Source organism: Dreissena polymorpha, chromosome 3 (assembly GCF_020536995.1).
Source record: "Dreissena polymorpha isolate Duluth1 chromosome 3, UMN_Dpol_1.0, whole genome shotgun sequence".
Classification (NCBI taxonomy): Eukaryota; Metazoa; Mollusca; class Bivalvia; order Myida; family Dreissenidae; genus Dreissena; species Dreissena polymorpha.
In genome coordinates, this window is record NC_068357.1 from 116,838,954 (window position 1) to 116,855,778 (window position 16,825).

At 36.1% G+C, this 16,825-nt stretch overlaps 2 protein-coding genes across 2 annotated transcripts in view; both read right to left on the reverse strand.

Moving 5' to 3' along the window:
• Window positions 1-3,898: 3,898 nt before the first annotated feature.
• On the reverse strand, window positions 3,899-4,790 carry LOC127872527 (beta-1,4-galactosyltransferase galt-1-like). The gene has a single exon (XM_052415850.1). It carries the CDS (start codon window positions 4,788-4,790, stop codon window positions 3,900-3,902), a length of 891 nt encoding a protein of 296 aa, XP_052271810.1. The 3' UTR covers window position 3,899.
• A 1,015-nt stretch (window positions 4,791-5,805) lies between these two features.
• Window positions 5,806-16,825, reverse strand: part of LOC127872528 (uncharacterized) — a 50,214-nt gene continuing 39,194 nt past the window's right edge. The window contains exons 19-24 of the mRNA XM_052415852.1: window positions 15,706-16,203; window positions 14,378-15,591; window positions 11,431-11,547; window positions 10,474-10,635; window positions 9,918-10,132; window positions 5,806-9,534 (exon numbers count right to left, since the gene is read on the reverse strand). Of these exons, the coding sequence (XP_052271812.1) occupies window positions 9,375-9,534; window positions 9,918-10,132; window positions 10,474-10,635; window positions 11,431-11,547; window positions 14,378-15,591; window positions 15,706-16,203 (2,366 nt within the window). The 3' untranslated portion in view covers window positions 5,806-9,374. The remainder of the gene's footprint in view (window positions 9,535-9,917; window positions 10,133-10,473; window positions 10,636-11,430; window positions 11,548-14,377; window positions 15,592-15,705; window positions 16,204-16,825) is intronic.

Below are 16,825 nucleotides of genomic sequence, written 5' to 3' on the forward strand. Positions count from 1 at the left end.
CCTCTCCCGTGGTTCCGAAATTTTTTCACAATTACAATTAATATGGTGCGTTTTACAATTACAACTTATATGGTGCGTTTTCACTTTCATGTTGATATAAATGCTCGATTTTTGTCTCACTCTCAGTTTGTCATGATATCAGTTTGTCCAATGTCGCCGACGGATTTGCAGCAGCTGCTTCCGGTTGTCGGCCTTCTCCTTAGTGTGCCCCGCTGACAGCGTCTCTCCTACGTCACGCTTAGTGGCGAGAAGCCTCACCAGTCACTCGACCGCCTCATTGTGGCACTCGCTGCCGTCGTCTTTCCGGAACATCACGGGACCCTCTTTCCAGTTTGAGAAGCCGTCACTGATGAAGCTGCCGTCCACCTTCGTGTTGCCAATCTTGCCCGCCTTCTTGGCCGCCATGCAGAGATGGCAGAACGCAAGGTCCCGGCTCTGAAAAGAATAAAATTGTAATAAATTTTGTGTTAAATATTAATGATAATAATAAAAAAAAACATTATTAAGCAACAATAGGAGTATTATTTGTATGTTGTGTTTTTTTCTAAATTTCGTTTGTATTTAGATCGACGTTAGGTTCATAAAAGGTAAGAACGGTCGCAAATTAAAATTAATACTAATTAACATACCTCATCGTAGTGGAGCCATGTGAACGAATCAAGCCAACTAGATAGGAATGAACGCTGTTCTGGCTTTTTCTTCCCGAATGTACGCTTAGGAAAAGCCCATTATCGAGGCTTATGAGGAATACTCATTTTGAACATTTAACAATAACATATATGATATTGTTTTAATGAATATCTACTCATAGAATAACTGCTTTACTTAGAGAGCAAAATATTTTCAATCAAATCACGGAGCGTCTCATCTAGAGTCCGTGATCAAATTAATGTTTTTCACGCGTATATTTACTCCAAATTGTTTTAAGTGGCAGTTACCTTTGAATTAAAGCGATCAATTAAAATTAAAAGAACAGCCTGTCCTTAATCAAATCACCGACAGTGCAATCACGGAAAAGAACAATAAAACAATTAACGCAATGACATTTACCCGGGCCCCTCGTTTATGACACCTAACAAGGGATATTGACATTACCTCGGAGCAGACGGAGAGGGGACACATGGCTTCTGCACTGACGGCGCGTGATTACAAAAATTCTGGTTTTCGGCCGGCGATTTTGGGGGTTTTTACGTTTTATTTATATAACGACTAGCCGAAATATTGGGAAGCGGCCGCCGCCCCTGCAGCCCCATTACCTACGCCCCTGTAGTATTAATACATGTTGATAAGGTGTACGATTATGAAATCACTGTACATCTAAATGGCCATCCGTCACCTTTGTGAGCTTTTCGAAAGCTGACTCATTCCGGGATTCGTCTTTTTATGGATGGATGAAGTATGTGGTTGGGTGGCTGGAAGGGAGGATGCCAGCTCTTATTCGCTCTTTTAATCAATGCCTACGAGTTACTTGTTAGTGTTGTCTTACATTGATTCAAATTTCGGACTGGGCCAAAAAAGCTTGGGGTCGAAAGAGCCTGCTACCCTGTAGGGTAATTGTTTACATTTTTCATGTTTTCCTTGTTTTCTAGTGATAGACATGTCACCTCGCTTATGCATATCGTGGCCTAAGTGAAGTGTGCACTCTGCACATACATATAATTATTGCTTAGTTACGTAGACTTGACATTTTAACGCTGAATGATACATTACAACATGTAGAGCGTCCAAAATAATTATAACATCAGATGAATAATGTCAGTTTCAACTGAGGTTAATTAATGACACGTTCTATATTTATAAACAAAATCTTAAATTCTTGTAGTACATCCGTCTTCTGGTGACTCACAAAAGTTGTCCGAATCGTCTCGTAAACTGAATGAATCTTTTCCGTAGTTTACATATCGTTTAAGCACATGATAACGGTCATTGTATCGGGATCATTTGAAACATGTCCTTATTAAAGAAACACTTCGAACTAAAAATGGTACAATTAATCTAGTCCACAATTCCCAGCGGTTATGTGTACGATGTCCGGTATGCGTCACATGGAATGTCGTCTGGTGTTATTGTACGTCGACAAAAGACAATCAACGAAATACATGATGCGAAACTCGACTATGATCAACAACACCCGATGATTCAAACTCGCACTACAGATTGAAGATTTGAATATTGAATTGTCGAAATAGTTTTTTGCAGGAAATGTTGAATTTGATATGGAATGTCGTTAAACGTCGAGTATTGTATCAAGTCTCGCTCGCATTGAATAGTAATGAGACACTCATTGTCGTGTGTGTGGTCTGTTGAGGAGGGATGCGGGCATGAATGTATTGATATTCCGTCAGACCCCTACCTCCGCCCTGCTATATCATCCACAAGAGGCAGCAGTATTAGATACATAGTACCATACTGCAGAACTGACTACCTCCGTCACTCCTTCTTTCCGTCAGCAACAATACTGTGGAACCAACTGCCTAACCACCTTGTGACGGCCCCCAGTCTTGAAGCGTTCAAGGAAGGGATGGCACCAAAATAAGCCATAATGAATCTGTAAATAGTTAAAAAAAATATTTTAACTGCGCCACATCGCGATCTTTTTAACCATTTTTCTTGTACGACAATGCCCCAGAGAGGGATATAGTACAATAAACGAAGAAGAAGAAAAAGAAGGCATGGAAGAAGTTCATCAGCAATTTAACTCACTTAAGTGAAACTGGATCACACAGGGTAAATGATAACAAGCAGCTGAAAACTATTTCACACGATCCAGTTAACTGCTTTCAAATATTAACATTTGTCAAATGTAGACAACAGGACATGAGCTTAAGAAATTATCGAGTCATAAGCATGTTGATGCATTTGATATAAACGGGAGAACTACAATATAATTATTAAAAGTAATAATGATTATAGCCCATAGGGCCTATTGAACCCGATTTGAGACACATGTGGGATTTCCTTACGGGTTGCACAACTGTGACACGCCTGGATTTTATAGCAGCAATACTTCGAACATATGGTACGTAAGAGGTGAAAAAGCTGTCTGATGAGACAGATACAGGCAATGTCAGTAAAATGATACGGGCTTGTTTACTGGGTCACACGATGGTCTGATATGGCAAACATAAATATTTGGGACCTATGTGTGACTCATAAATATGGTATTATGTTTGAACCTTGATCAGTTTCACATCCGTTTTATGTGCATGATATGTTCGCAATGTGCTGTCGTTTTATTGAATACCGTCTATAAATAAAGCACCGCGGGTAACTAATTAAGGTTCTTTCCGGTTACTGCAGCTGATGTTTGGCCGTCCTATTCACCAGCAGCGAAATAGAATGTACCGGATTCACCACGGACGTCGGTCCGTCTGTCTGACCTTCAAAACAAACTTGTCTGAAGCAGTACTCATGCACGTGTCAAAATACGTTTAAAATTGTACGCCTTAGTTCTTATCAAATATAATTGTGCTATCTGTTTTAAATTACGCTTTAAATTGCTAAACATAGAATTTCTAAACCATGATAATGTAGAATTGCTTTATATTGCGAATTGTGGCGCATAGGTATTCGTTATCCACTGTGGCAAACCATTGTTTATTTCAGGTTGTAATCAGACATCGAAATAATGTATCGTAAAATATCATCTGCGTAATTGACGTACGCGGCATTGTAGGCGAGAGTTTCAAATTGTACACACGCAGGAGTACGAAATTTCTATTGCAGTGCACCATATAATAATATGTACTATATAAAATAAAACAACATAAAGTAAAACCAAAGTGAGTCATCTTTTTTAATTATATTTATCATGGTAAAAACACTTGTTACATGAGCATGTAGTTTTTTAGTAAACTTTTAACGTGTTTTACGTAGTACTGGAAACGCTATACTGTCTACTAAAACGTGATGTCACTCATAATTTTAAGAACATTATATTGCAGCTGAGTTCCGAATATATTCAGCACTGTAGAGTCCTCAGAACGAGCATTGCAGTGGATTCCGAACTCCTGGACGCAAGCCCTGTAATGGTGAACGAAGGCCGTCTCCAAGGGAACGTGTACTACCCGGAACTGCTCCCCGTCAGGCCACGCTCGCGACACGTGATGGATACCGAGTTCAAACACCCGTTCCGGTAGAACCATCAGCTTGTGGCGTCGGTAGCTGAAGTGAAAGGTTCGATTTACGCGGATAACCGTATTAAGCTCATTAGAATAGACGTGGCGGGAAAACTCGGGGGAAAAGAACGCCGTCTTGAAACTGAACGCGCTCGCTTTGGCGTAAAGCTCTTCAGACTGCTTTTTCAGATCTGGTAACATATCACCCCAGCTTCGCAAATCCCCCTTGGGAATTATAAACTCGTCCAGATCGACAAAGGTAAGGTGATGGAAATCGTTCATGTACCTATACAAGCAGTCGTTGATGGCAAGAGACTGACCGTGGTACCAAATCTGTGAACGCTCGAAAGGCAGCTCCCACGTATGTATGTGAACTACACGGATGGACTGATAGTACTCAAGCACACGCAAGACGCCAGATGACACAGATTTGTCAGATATCTCAAGGTAAAACATGAACTTCTCTGCACCAAGAAGACGATTTAGTTCAATAAATTCTAGTACATCCTTTGGTTTGATGTTTCCAAATATTGGTGGAATACAAACGCCGTGATTCAACTTCCGAGTTTCCACATTTTTAACAGACGATTTGACGCATAATTCAGAGTAATGGGTGGCTGAAGACATGCGTGATCCTTGTATTATTCTCACTGATGTTGGTTTGGACGACATTGCTAATGGTACCTCACAAGACAGTATCCAGCCTCCATACGATCTCTTATGGTTTTCGCACATCTCGTAAAATGTTATATTTCTATACGCCAAGTAAGTCGACGAACTGCTTAGACCGCCAGAGATTTCAAACACGCACTTTAACTCCGACATATATTTAATTTCTGGTTCACTTTTGTATGTCCCAATCATTCTTAAATATGGTTTAGGCAATCGACCGTCATAAAACACTGAATAAATAAACATCTTGTCAGTAACATTGGCAAACGTGCTCCCGGTTTGCGAACCGGAAGTAAAACCATCGCATTCCACATCTCTTGATTTTGAAGGTATAACTTGTTCATTCCGGTGCTTTCCAATTGTTTTGACTCGTTTTACGAATACGTGTTCCTTTGGCATCCAATGAAGATCATAGTCAGTTGCTTCCGGTGTTTCAGACGCCGAAACTTGATCTGGAAGGCTCTGGTTGTAATTTTCACGTTTCCATATGAAAGACGACACATACTCGCACATCACGTACGCTATCAACAAACAACAACAAATCGTGACCACGAGCGTCTTTACTCGAAGCTTCATGCATCGTGTTACAAGAAATCTCCGCATAACGGTTCTCATCTACCTTGTTGGAGGTTCCGTCGAAATCGCTAGTATCCGCTATATATGTTTTAGTGTCAATTTACAAAGATGCCATTCACTTTTCAACATATACCATATTTATGATTTAAAATTTGATATTTATAAACCCAAACACTTTTCAGTACAATCGCATTAAGAAATAAAATATGTTCTCGAACTGGATTCGTCTAGGTATATACTATTGCACGACTACTGGTGGTAGTTTATCTGACAGAAGGTTTGACTATTGATTCGCGATGTTATATTGGTATCGTACAAGAACTGTTTACCATCTATCCAATAAAATACACCATGTTGGCTACGTTGAAGAATAGAGACAATTAATTATTCAACGTGTTTTCCACGATGCATCACCATAAATAATTCACAACGCAGCAAATATTTGGTTGATGATGTTTATTCTAGAAATACGTAATGTTAAACAATTAACAATAATAATTATAGGCATAATAACACTATTAGTATAATACTTTAAGAATTAAGTTATGATTGTAACTATAACTATTATCGCAGCAAATTATTAACTTAATAGTTACGATAGCATAGTTTTTTGATAAATTATCGATACAGCAGATTTACATAATTATTAAAGTAGTTTTATTTTCGGTTAAATTTAAGGATATGTCTGTATTGCATGCAGTGAAATTTCTTTTATAAAAAACAAACAACTTATTCTGAATATTCAAAATAAGCGGTTTTCATTATGAGATTTGTTCATAAGAACTAAAGGTCCGCATCGTGAACATTTACAAATATTACCAATTATTTTACACTTAATTCCGCGCTTAGATGGTACTATATGACAGGCAACATAGAATATCGCATTTTTATTGTTATACATTCTGTAAGAAATAAAAATAAAAAAAGGCACACAACTGCTCAAAACAAATTATTTTTATATTGTTTAATGCAGAAGTCATCCAAGGACCATTTCTGTGAAATCATTTTGAAATCCGATAATTGCTATCTACTCAATTTTTTAAATAAAGACATTCACAGAAACAGCACACGCGCACTGGTGTGAATGTTTAAGAATCATATAATTTTGTATAAATTTTAAAAGGTCAATTCAGTATCATGTTGTGCGAAAAACTATTTGAAATCCAGAAATTGGTTTCATGCCAAGTTTGGCCGAAATGTACCATGTGGTTTCAAATAATTTATTTGGAACAACATGCTGACAAAAGTCGACTGACATTTTACGTTGAATATTATCACCGCCACAATAACGGATTGCATAAAATTCAAACGGGACTGATCACATGGCAAGAAATCCATACTCTGTACTCGCTAGTATACCATCACGTTCATCACAAAGATTAAGTACATGTGTTTAAATCATAACTGCTTAATCACATTAAATTATACAGTTAAAAATGTCTGATCCATAAACTTTCAATCTAAGCAAAAGCATACATTTACAAGAGTTTCAAGCATAACAGTTCAATTAAATGCATTTGTCAATAAATAAAAGAAACAGTATACATGAAGCTATCCAATGACAATGCAATTTAGAGAGAGTTAATAGTAGATCAACACATAACTATATTATCACAATAAAATTATCAAATCACAATTAAAATTCGAGTTTATAGTGATTTAAAACGAAATTATACTAAACAATACAGTTTAGAGTTAATAGAAGTTCAAAAGAAAATATACAATCACAACACAACTTATAGTTAATAGTCGTTAAAAAAGAAATTATACAATAACATTAAAATTAAGGGTTAAAAGTTAATTTTTGTTTAAAACGAAATTATACAATCACAATACAAATTTAGATTAATAGCACTTAAAAAAGAAATTATACAATCACAATAAAATTTAGAATTAATAGTAGTTCAATGAGAATGTATCAAATCACAACACGATTGAGTTTTAACAGTTGTTCAACACAACACTTTGCAATCAAAATACTATTTAGAGTAAGTATTAGTTCAAAACTATATAATTCAAGCACACCATAATTAAGAGTTGATATTACTTCAAAAATAATTTATACAAATTGAATTACAATACAATTAAGAGTTAATCGTAGTTCAACGCGAATCTATCCAAATCACAAAACAATGAATTGAAGTTAAAGTTAAAAGTTGTTCAACTACAAAATATCCAATCACAATACAATTTAGAGATAGTAGTTGTTAACAGACCGGTAAAACTATCAAATCACAATCCATTTTAGAGATTAAGAACTACTTGTAACTGTTCAATCCAAACTCAGTAAACAGTTAAAATTATTTAAACTGACATACATTTTGAAATGATACAATATACAAGGAACATAAGATTATGATATATATAATATGAGTAGAAGTTATACAAGTTACTATGTAATCTTACTAAAGAACCAATTATACATATTTCCAGCAAATAACACAAGTACTACATATTATATGCTATTTTAAATGCTTCATTTATAAACTCATCAACGAGAGAACAATCTTTTTTTGCAAATAAAAACCCCATTTCGTTTACAATTAACACAATTTTTAACATTCTAACTATGTTAATCCTGCCTCAGAAAAACAATGTTTAGTTATCGCCAAATTGTATAACAAAGTATAACATTTATGCGTGGATTAAAATCAGGAAAACTAAATAGTTAACAACAAGTTAATATCATTAAAATGCCAATATTGATACAAAAAAGAGTATTACCACATGCTTACGAACAGATGTTCCCTAAAATTTGTAAAAACTTTCACTGACCTTGATTACGCTGATTCCATTTACAACCTTGTGCAAAACAATTTCATGATTAAATTTTAAATTGAGTATGTATTCATAAATGCGTTCACACTATCAAACGAAGTATTTTTAATAAGTCACGCACGCAGAAATAACGCTCAGACTGAAGAGTCATTATGTCGTCATGTTTATGATTAAATGCAGTTCAGACTACAGCGTATTAAAAGCATGTAAACAAAATGAACATATCTTTGTGACTTTCTGACATGTCGAACGCAGATGGTTTTAATTTCCATACATTTTGAAGCTATGATATGTTTGGCAAAGTTTTAAAATACCGCGTTTGGAATATGAATTTTTACAATAACAACAAACAATTACAAATTATAAAAAAAATTATTTGACCTTGAAGGATGACCTTGACATTGACCTTTCACCACTCAAAATGTGCAGCTCCAGGAGATACACATGCATACCAAATATCAAGTTGCTATCTTCAATATTGCAAAAGTATTCATAAAATAACCGATTTGGGCCACATATATTTGACCTCTGACCTTGAAGGATGACCTTGACCTTGACCGTGCAGGTCCATGAGATACACATGCATGCCAAATATCAAGCTGCTATCTTCAATATTGCAAAAGTATTCATAAAATAAGCGATTTGGGCCACATATATTTGACCTCTCACCTTGAAGGATGACCTTGACCTTTCACCACTCAAAATGTGCAGCTCCATGAGATACACATGCATGCCAAATATCAAGTTGCTATCTTCAATATTGCAAAAGTATTCATAAAATGAGCGATTTTGGCCAAATATATTTGACCTCTGACCTTGAAGGATGACCTTGACCTTTCACCTCTAAAAATGTGCAGCTCCATGAGATACACATGCATGCCAAATATCAAGTTGCTATATTCAATATAGCAAAAGTTATTGCAAAATGTTAAAGTTGGCGCAAACAGACCAACCAACCAACAGACCAACCAACCAACCAACAGACAGGGCAAAAACAATATGTCCCCCACTACTATAGTAAGGTTTATCTGAAGCTTTGATCCCAAATGACCAATAGTATATTTCATTCTTTGTCTATGAAAACCACCCTTATACATATGGTATATTTAATAATAACACAAATACAATATACGGGAAATATAATTCATGACTTCACAAATACGAAAACACAGTTTGACACCAGTTACGTGCCAGTCATGATATATACAAACTTGCTCTATTTTTCAAGCATTACGTATGTGTATGAACAATAGCTTTCGCTCCATGTTTTCCTTTCTTGATAAACTTTGCTATTTGCTTATCGAGTGATTTCACATCCTCTTCTGTCACGCCCTTAGCAGCTAGCTCCTCCCTCACACGCTGTAGGTAAGTGGGGTCCGGGTAACCGAATCTGAAAATGAAATTTTGAGTATCAGATAATCTAGGTCTGGCAAAATGAAAAAAAATAGATTCATCAAAGCATAAAATGAAATGACAATCGGTAAACATGGATATCAAAGGATTAATTATTCTGTTCGGCTAATTGTTTCTAATTAGTAAAAAACATTTAACCCTGTATTCAGTTACATTGAAATAAAAAGTGTATTTAAAATACCGACCTAATAAACATAAGATAAACAAACATCTATCAATACATGTGTATGTTAATAGATGTTTGGGCTAAAATAGGGATAGTCCGATGCTAACGTTTAAAGGATATTTTTTCCTCTGATAGATTTGCATAAAGTCATAGGAAAAATATGACAAATATTGTTGTTAATAAAAACAACTTACTGCGTATTTGGGCGGAGGTCAGTCTTGTGATGGATATCGTTCCACGTGATCACGCCTTCCTCGCCCGTGGTCCGGGAGCTGCCGATTGTGAACACCAGGCGCCGCTGGAACGCCACGGCTAACATGGCGCACACCTGCCTCCCCTCGTTGTTGTCAGGCACGTAACCGATCCGTGTGATATTCCGTACAAACGCGCCGGGTTTAGGGTGGTTTGCCTTAACACCCAAGTTTAGATTTTACTGCATTACATTCGCCGTCATGCATGACATATGGTGATTTGATTTTTGATATGTTTCATACAACTAAAACTTACTTTAAAAAGACTTGTTCACAGATTTTAATGTGAAAACTTTTAAACTTACCCCCCCCCCCCAAACAAAAATGACAGCAAGTTTGCTTTCTAATGGATATACACTTGTCTTTTAAGGCAAGATACCGATGCTAAATGAGCACAATAACTCAATGTATAAGAATAAATCAATCTGCATTGGTTTTCATTTAGAGTTACCTTATACACATGTTCATTTCACAAAATACAAGCTATATAACAACATACGCCTTGTTGACTATCTGGAAACCTGTAACACATGGATATCGTGTCGTGCTTTTCAAAACCAGAAAGCCTGGACGAATGCTTTTCTATAATCATGGAGCCGTTGGGTTGATCACCGCAAATCATCCCACAAACTTTACCGCATATAGGACAGCAAGGTTTTATCTAAACACATGGAACTATAATGCATTACAGTGCTCCAGCTGGGATTCGAAAAGGGCAGGGGGGCTTTTTTGTTGAAAGGGCACTTTGGACGCGCAGTATTTTGTCAAAAGGGCACTTTCGAGCGCGGGGGCGTTTCTGGAACGCTTCCTCTTGAATGTTAATTTATATGTTATTAATAATTGTAAGAATATTATATTCCCATTATTATTAAACAATTCAAATACAATGTCTACAATGAGAAATAAATTATTTACAATGTATTGTAATCAGAGATTTATACATCATCATATTAAAAAAAAAATGTAATTTTTTTTATATATTTTTTTTTATTTTTTAAGGGCAGAGGGGGCCCTAGGAAGGGCAGGGCGGAGTTTCGGGAGGGCATGGCGGAAGTTCGTGAGGGCAGGGCGGGGCGCCCTTCAATTTAGGCCTAGCTGGAGCACTGCATTATTTGTTAAAATAATGTGGAATTATGTACACTGATATGAGGCGATTATCCGGGGAAATATACCATTAAATGAAGTAGCATGGCCTATAAGACAAAACATAATCGGAAAATCAACATCTCAATCAGTATAAACACCCAAATGAAGCAAGTATGATAGGCATAAACTGACACGAATGTAAATATGAACATTAAATACCAGTATATACGTAGAAACTGATTATTTCTAAGATGACAGAAATGTGAAATATTCACGATGATGTTTTTTTTTTAATTGAAAAAGTTAACATTTGTACTTGGTCCACATGTTTAAACCATATTTAAACACGTATACACGTTGTGTCATGTACCTTGAATAAGCTCACAACGCATTCGTTGCAAAATGTGTGTCCGCATTTTAACGTCTTTGGTCTTCTTGGAACATCCATACATATGACACAGTCGTCGGGCTTGTCTTCCGTTTTGACCTTGAAATAAACATGATCAATTTGCTTTCCGTAAGAATCTTGGATATGTATGTCATTAAAATTGATTTCAACGTGTTGATACTGGTCGATTTGTAAAAACCACAACTAGATCATTAATTATTATACAATATGATGGCAATTTCCAACGCTGTTACAATTTAAATAAAATGATTAATAGTAATAAATAAGAGAAACAAGTCTCGGTAAATAAAAAAATGTTCAATTTTATAGGGATAATACACGTTTTCGAGGGCATGATCATGTCCGAGAAAATGTGTATTTTCGCTATTATTGCATAAACAAATCACACATACCAAATTAATTTAAAATAACATTGAAAACAATATGTTTTGTTCATTCGACATCGACAAAATAATTCGATTATTTCAATACAGTTCAAGGTTGTGTTTTACATATGCCTCACTCGGTCATCATCCGAAATGACGAGGCTTTACCTTCGGATAGGCAGTTTTCGATTTAAAATGTGTTTGAACAGTGGATTAATACAAAGTTGAAATGCAGCCGCGCAAAGTAAGAAATGAGGAATTATTTTGGAATTTACAGCAGGAACGTTGAAGGTACATAAACACTTGCATTTACGGCATAGTCTTTTGAAAGCGTTGAGTAAATAACTTTAACTTCATTGACGTTGTCAATAAAATAAAGCTGTTGTCAAGAGAGACCAGATGGTATAACTTGAAAAGTGGATTGAAATAGTCATTGCCATTATCCCTGCATGCATGAGGAAACTGGTGCTTATTCAGTTCCCCATTTATGCTTGGAAAGTCGTCGAAGGCTGGAGAAGGGAAGTAACTGCGCGTGGACCAGATTATGGATATTAAAAATACATAACAGGGCTTAAACGGCACGTGAATCGCATTGTTAATACACGATTTCTCCCGTTCAAGCCCTCCTTTTGCCAAGTTTCTGCACCCCGCCAGAGGGCATTATAGAGAGTTTATGCAATAATGTGAGATAAAAGGTATAATGTGAGATAAAAGGTATATTTCTTAAACATAGCTGTTTGGATAACTACGCTTTTATACTATAAAAGCGTACTTATCCAAACAGCTATGTTTAAGAAATACAACACACTTGGGCTGACAAGAATATATTCGATAAAAGTAACGTTGGTATATCTAATCTAATGTCGCCGATTATGTTCTCCTTATTTGTTGACGACCTTGATCTTTACATACAAGATAACATTAACTCTGGTTTGCTGATGATATGGGAATTGAATATGATACCTTGAGTTAGGTAGGAACAGAGTTGAATTATTTTGTAAGTTTTATATTTACACAGGAATCTTTGGGTGCTTAATCTCTTAAGGCAATTGATACAGTTAAGTTGAAATGCAAACGATTGCTACAGATAAAAATAAATACATGTAATGTCGCTGTTTATGGAGAATTGGGTATGCCCATTACACGTCAATAGATTTTGTTATATTGTTAAATATTTTTTAGTCCTTAACAACGAAAATATCATAATGCAATTTTTTTTACAAACATGCCTAAAACAATTGTTATAAACGTTATACAAATTGGGTGTCGAATATTAAGAACATGTTAAATAATTTTGAATTTGGTCATGTTTAAAAAACCTAAACATTCTGCGAGTAAATAATTTCATCAGCGAGTTAAACTGTAGACTTGTTGATTATTTGTAACAAGAGTCGTATGGTAAAATAAATAAAATGTCTGCATTAGAAATGTATAGAGTTATTAAAATTTATTTTGAACATGTCGTATATTTAATACTAACCCATTTGTATATAAATTCCACAAGTTTTTAGTTAATGTGACACATCAGTAATTTCTTATGTTTGTAAATATATCTGAGAAGCTTTTGTTAACATAAATACAATCATAAATTATACTGTTTTATAATACATTTCATTTCCGCCTCGATAGAACATACGAGGTTTGTTGCAATCAATTGTTTTTAATTTCTTACACCACTATTTATGTTATATATTGTTATGTTGTTATACCAATTCAAGTTACAATAACTGTGGCCGTGCATCTGAAAGTATGAACACGATGTACTGTTGTATGATCTTGTTTTCCGTAAACCGCTAAGGTATTTCCGCCACCTATTTCGGTGGTGACGTCATTTTTCCACAACGCGCATACACAGACACGTCCATTGTTATTACGGATTTTAGCTTGAACAGTTCGCGCTTAACGTCAAATTTGACATCCAATATCGAGTTAAATTGTTAATTTTTCGTTAAGTTTTATTTTTAAAGCGTTTTTTTTTAATTATTTTTTTGCATGAGAAACGTTATTTGACATGGTTCAGTGTGTTGCTTTCGGTTGCTTGGAGCGTCCGGACAAAACTCCGAACAACACGCACCGGATTTCATAACTTAAAATGATTATCTGAAATTGCGAGACAATATTCTAAATGTATTAATATTACTAGAAACACGGAGACGCATTATTGTAGTGCCTTTTTGTATATCACATATACGGATTATTTAAAATGCCACTATTTTTCATTAACATGTACGCATCGAGGGTTTGGTAACAAAAACACGTTATTTGAACCCTTAAGAAATAAAAGGTGAATCAGTACAACAGCTATAAAAAAGGGCAAATACCGTTCAACTTATAAATCACTCAAATTATGGTCTGTGTCACCATATAAATTAAAAGTGTTAAAAATGTTATGTGTGTTTATCAATTATATTTCCTCAACTTATAAGAAATTATGAGAGAATACAAAATAACTATGTAAACCTAGCTGGCAGGTTCTAAACTGTAAAATAATCAGTTATACACCAAATGTACACAAACCGGAAGGCTAATACAATGTTACATACCACCGTGGGCATGAGTGTATCTGTTGTTGTTAAAGACGCAGCGGCTGTAGGAATTTTTATGCTGCCATCTTTACTGGCGTCACATTCCGCAGACTCTTGTCGTTTTCCTGATAAAGCGTTACCAACAGGACTTAATAGCGTTTTATAGGTTTTTGTTTTGGGCCTTAAAGAACCTTCGGCTGAACCCTTTTTGATGCTTTCATGACAACTACCAGTTAAGTCATCTTTACTGTTATCACATTCAGCAGGCGCTCGTCGTCTTCCCGACACCGCGTCTTTAATGTAATCACATTCAGCAGTCGTTCGTCGTCTTCCCGATACCTCGTCTTTACTGTTATCACATTCAGCAGTCGTTCGTCGTCTTCCCGATACCTCGTCTTTACTGTAATCACATTCAGCAGTCGTTCGTCGTCTTCCCGATACCTCGTCTTTACTGTTATCACATTCAGCAGTCGTTCGTCGTCTTCCCGATACCTCGTCTTTTCTGTTATCACATTCAGCAGTCGTTCGTCGTCTTCCCGATACATCGTCTTTACTGTTATCACATTCAGCAGTCGTTCGTCGTCTTCCCGATACCTCGTCTTTACTGTTATCACATTCAGCAGTCGTTCGTCGTCTTCCCGATACCTCGTCTTTACTGTTATCACATTCAGCAGTCGTTCGTCGTCTTCCCGATACATCGTCTTTGCTGTTATCACATTCAGCAGTCGTTCGTCGTCTTCCCGATACCTCGAGTTTACTGTTATCACATTCAGCCGTCGTTTGTCGTCTTCCCAATACATCGTCTTTGCTGTTATCACCTCTATCAGACGCTCGTCGTATTTCCGATACATGGTCTGAATTGTACTCATATTGTTTTTTTTGATACCGCGTCTTTACTGTTATCACATCCAGCAGGCGTGTGTCGTCTTCCCGATACTTCGTCTTTAAGGTAATCACATTCAAACGGCGCTCTTCGCTTTCCCGATAATCGTCTTTACTTCTGTCACATTCAGCAGGCGCTCTTTGTCTTTCCGATATCTCTAGAATATCCTTATACTTGCTTTTCCAAAGATCCTTAACATACTGGTCAACAAAATCGTGGACGTCAGAAGCTGTATTTTCTTTACCTATCACAACATGAACTTCAAGGTATCGTTGATATTTTGTACTAAACTTTTCAAGTTCTACCAGCAATGCGCTTATGCTTCTTTTCGGTGCAAACTTTCCGCGAGCTAAAATACCCAAAAAGATAAATAGTTTTTTTAAGTACTATTTTTAATGCAGTTCTGTATTTTCTTATAAATGTACGCGTTTGTGATAATACAACTATTTCGACACATACATACCAGTTCTCAACAACGGTACCGCTACTGATGACACACCGAGACGTGAAGTTTTCTTAAAAATACGCATATATACTTCACGCAATGCAAGGATCTGGTATTGGGGAATAATCATGTGCATAACCAATTCGTAACAAAGCTCTCCACCGCCCGTAGTGACCACATCACCTATCCTTAAAGTTCCTTTACATTCATAAAACGCCTGTGTCTTCAAACTTCTGTAAGAATCTCCACCTAGGTCAAATAATTGTCTAGCTATTGTTCCAGCGTTTGAACCCATTGTGTTTTCGCTACACACAATCATTTGAACGCCAACAAGACGCGTTATATTACCAACGTGTATTTTTAAGCTGACTGAACCCGTCATTAACCCCTTATATATGCAACTTGTAAATGGAAGGCGTTGCAAAGATTTCGGACCATTCGCACCCTGTTCTCCCTGTTCTGATGTCATTTGCTTTTCAATAAATACTGCAATTAATGACAATTGTTTCCCTTTGCCTTACCATAGAGTCAACATGACATGATTAATTGTGTCATTTTTGGATTGATATCAACAACTTTAGAATACGTGTTGTAAATTACACAGGAATTAGAACGGACGAATTACGTCGTTAAATAAATAAAATACCTGAGCCTTTTAAAGGGATAGCTATCGTTGCGTATTTATATTTTCCTGCATTTCCAAACAACGTAAAACAGTTTTCTCCAGATCATCAGCACACTTCTAAATCTCAAACACCTTACTTTTGTCGAAGTCAAACCACAAGACAAACCACGTGAAGGATACTGAACGTTTGATTCCCTCCACTTGTCAGGACAACATATCCGGTCGCCAGAGGTCCGCCTTAAATATGTATCATCATGATAAAGACTATGATTTCAATAATTTAATAGACCTATCAGTGTGCCTTGTTAAAATAATAAAACAGGCAATTTCAAGTCATACATACGTTCCATCCATATGCTTTCCGATTCGTACAAGATTGTTGTTCCGGCAGCAGCCGCTATGAATCCAGCAATATCACAATTTTTAATCATTAGCATCATTTACAATGCAATCAAAATTGGCTTTCAAGATATCTCCATAGGAAAAAACAACACGAATATCATTGATGTTAAA

Excerpts from the sequence above, each read along its gene's own strand:
- LOC127872527 (XM_052415850.1), bottom strand. The coding sequence starts at position 4,790 with ATGTCGTCCAAACCAACATCAGTGAGAATAATACAAGGATCACGCATG.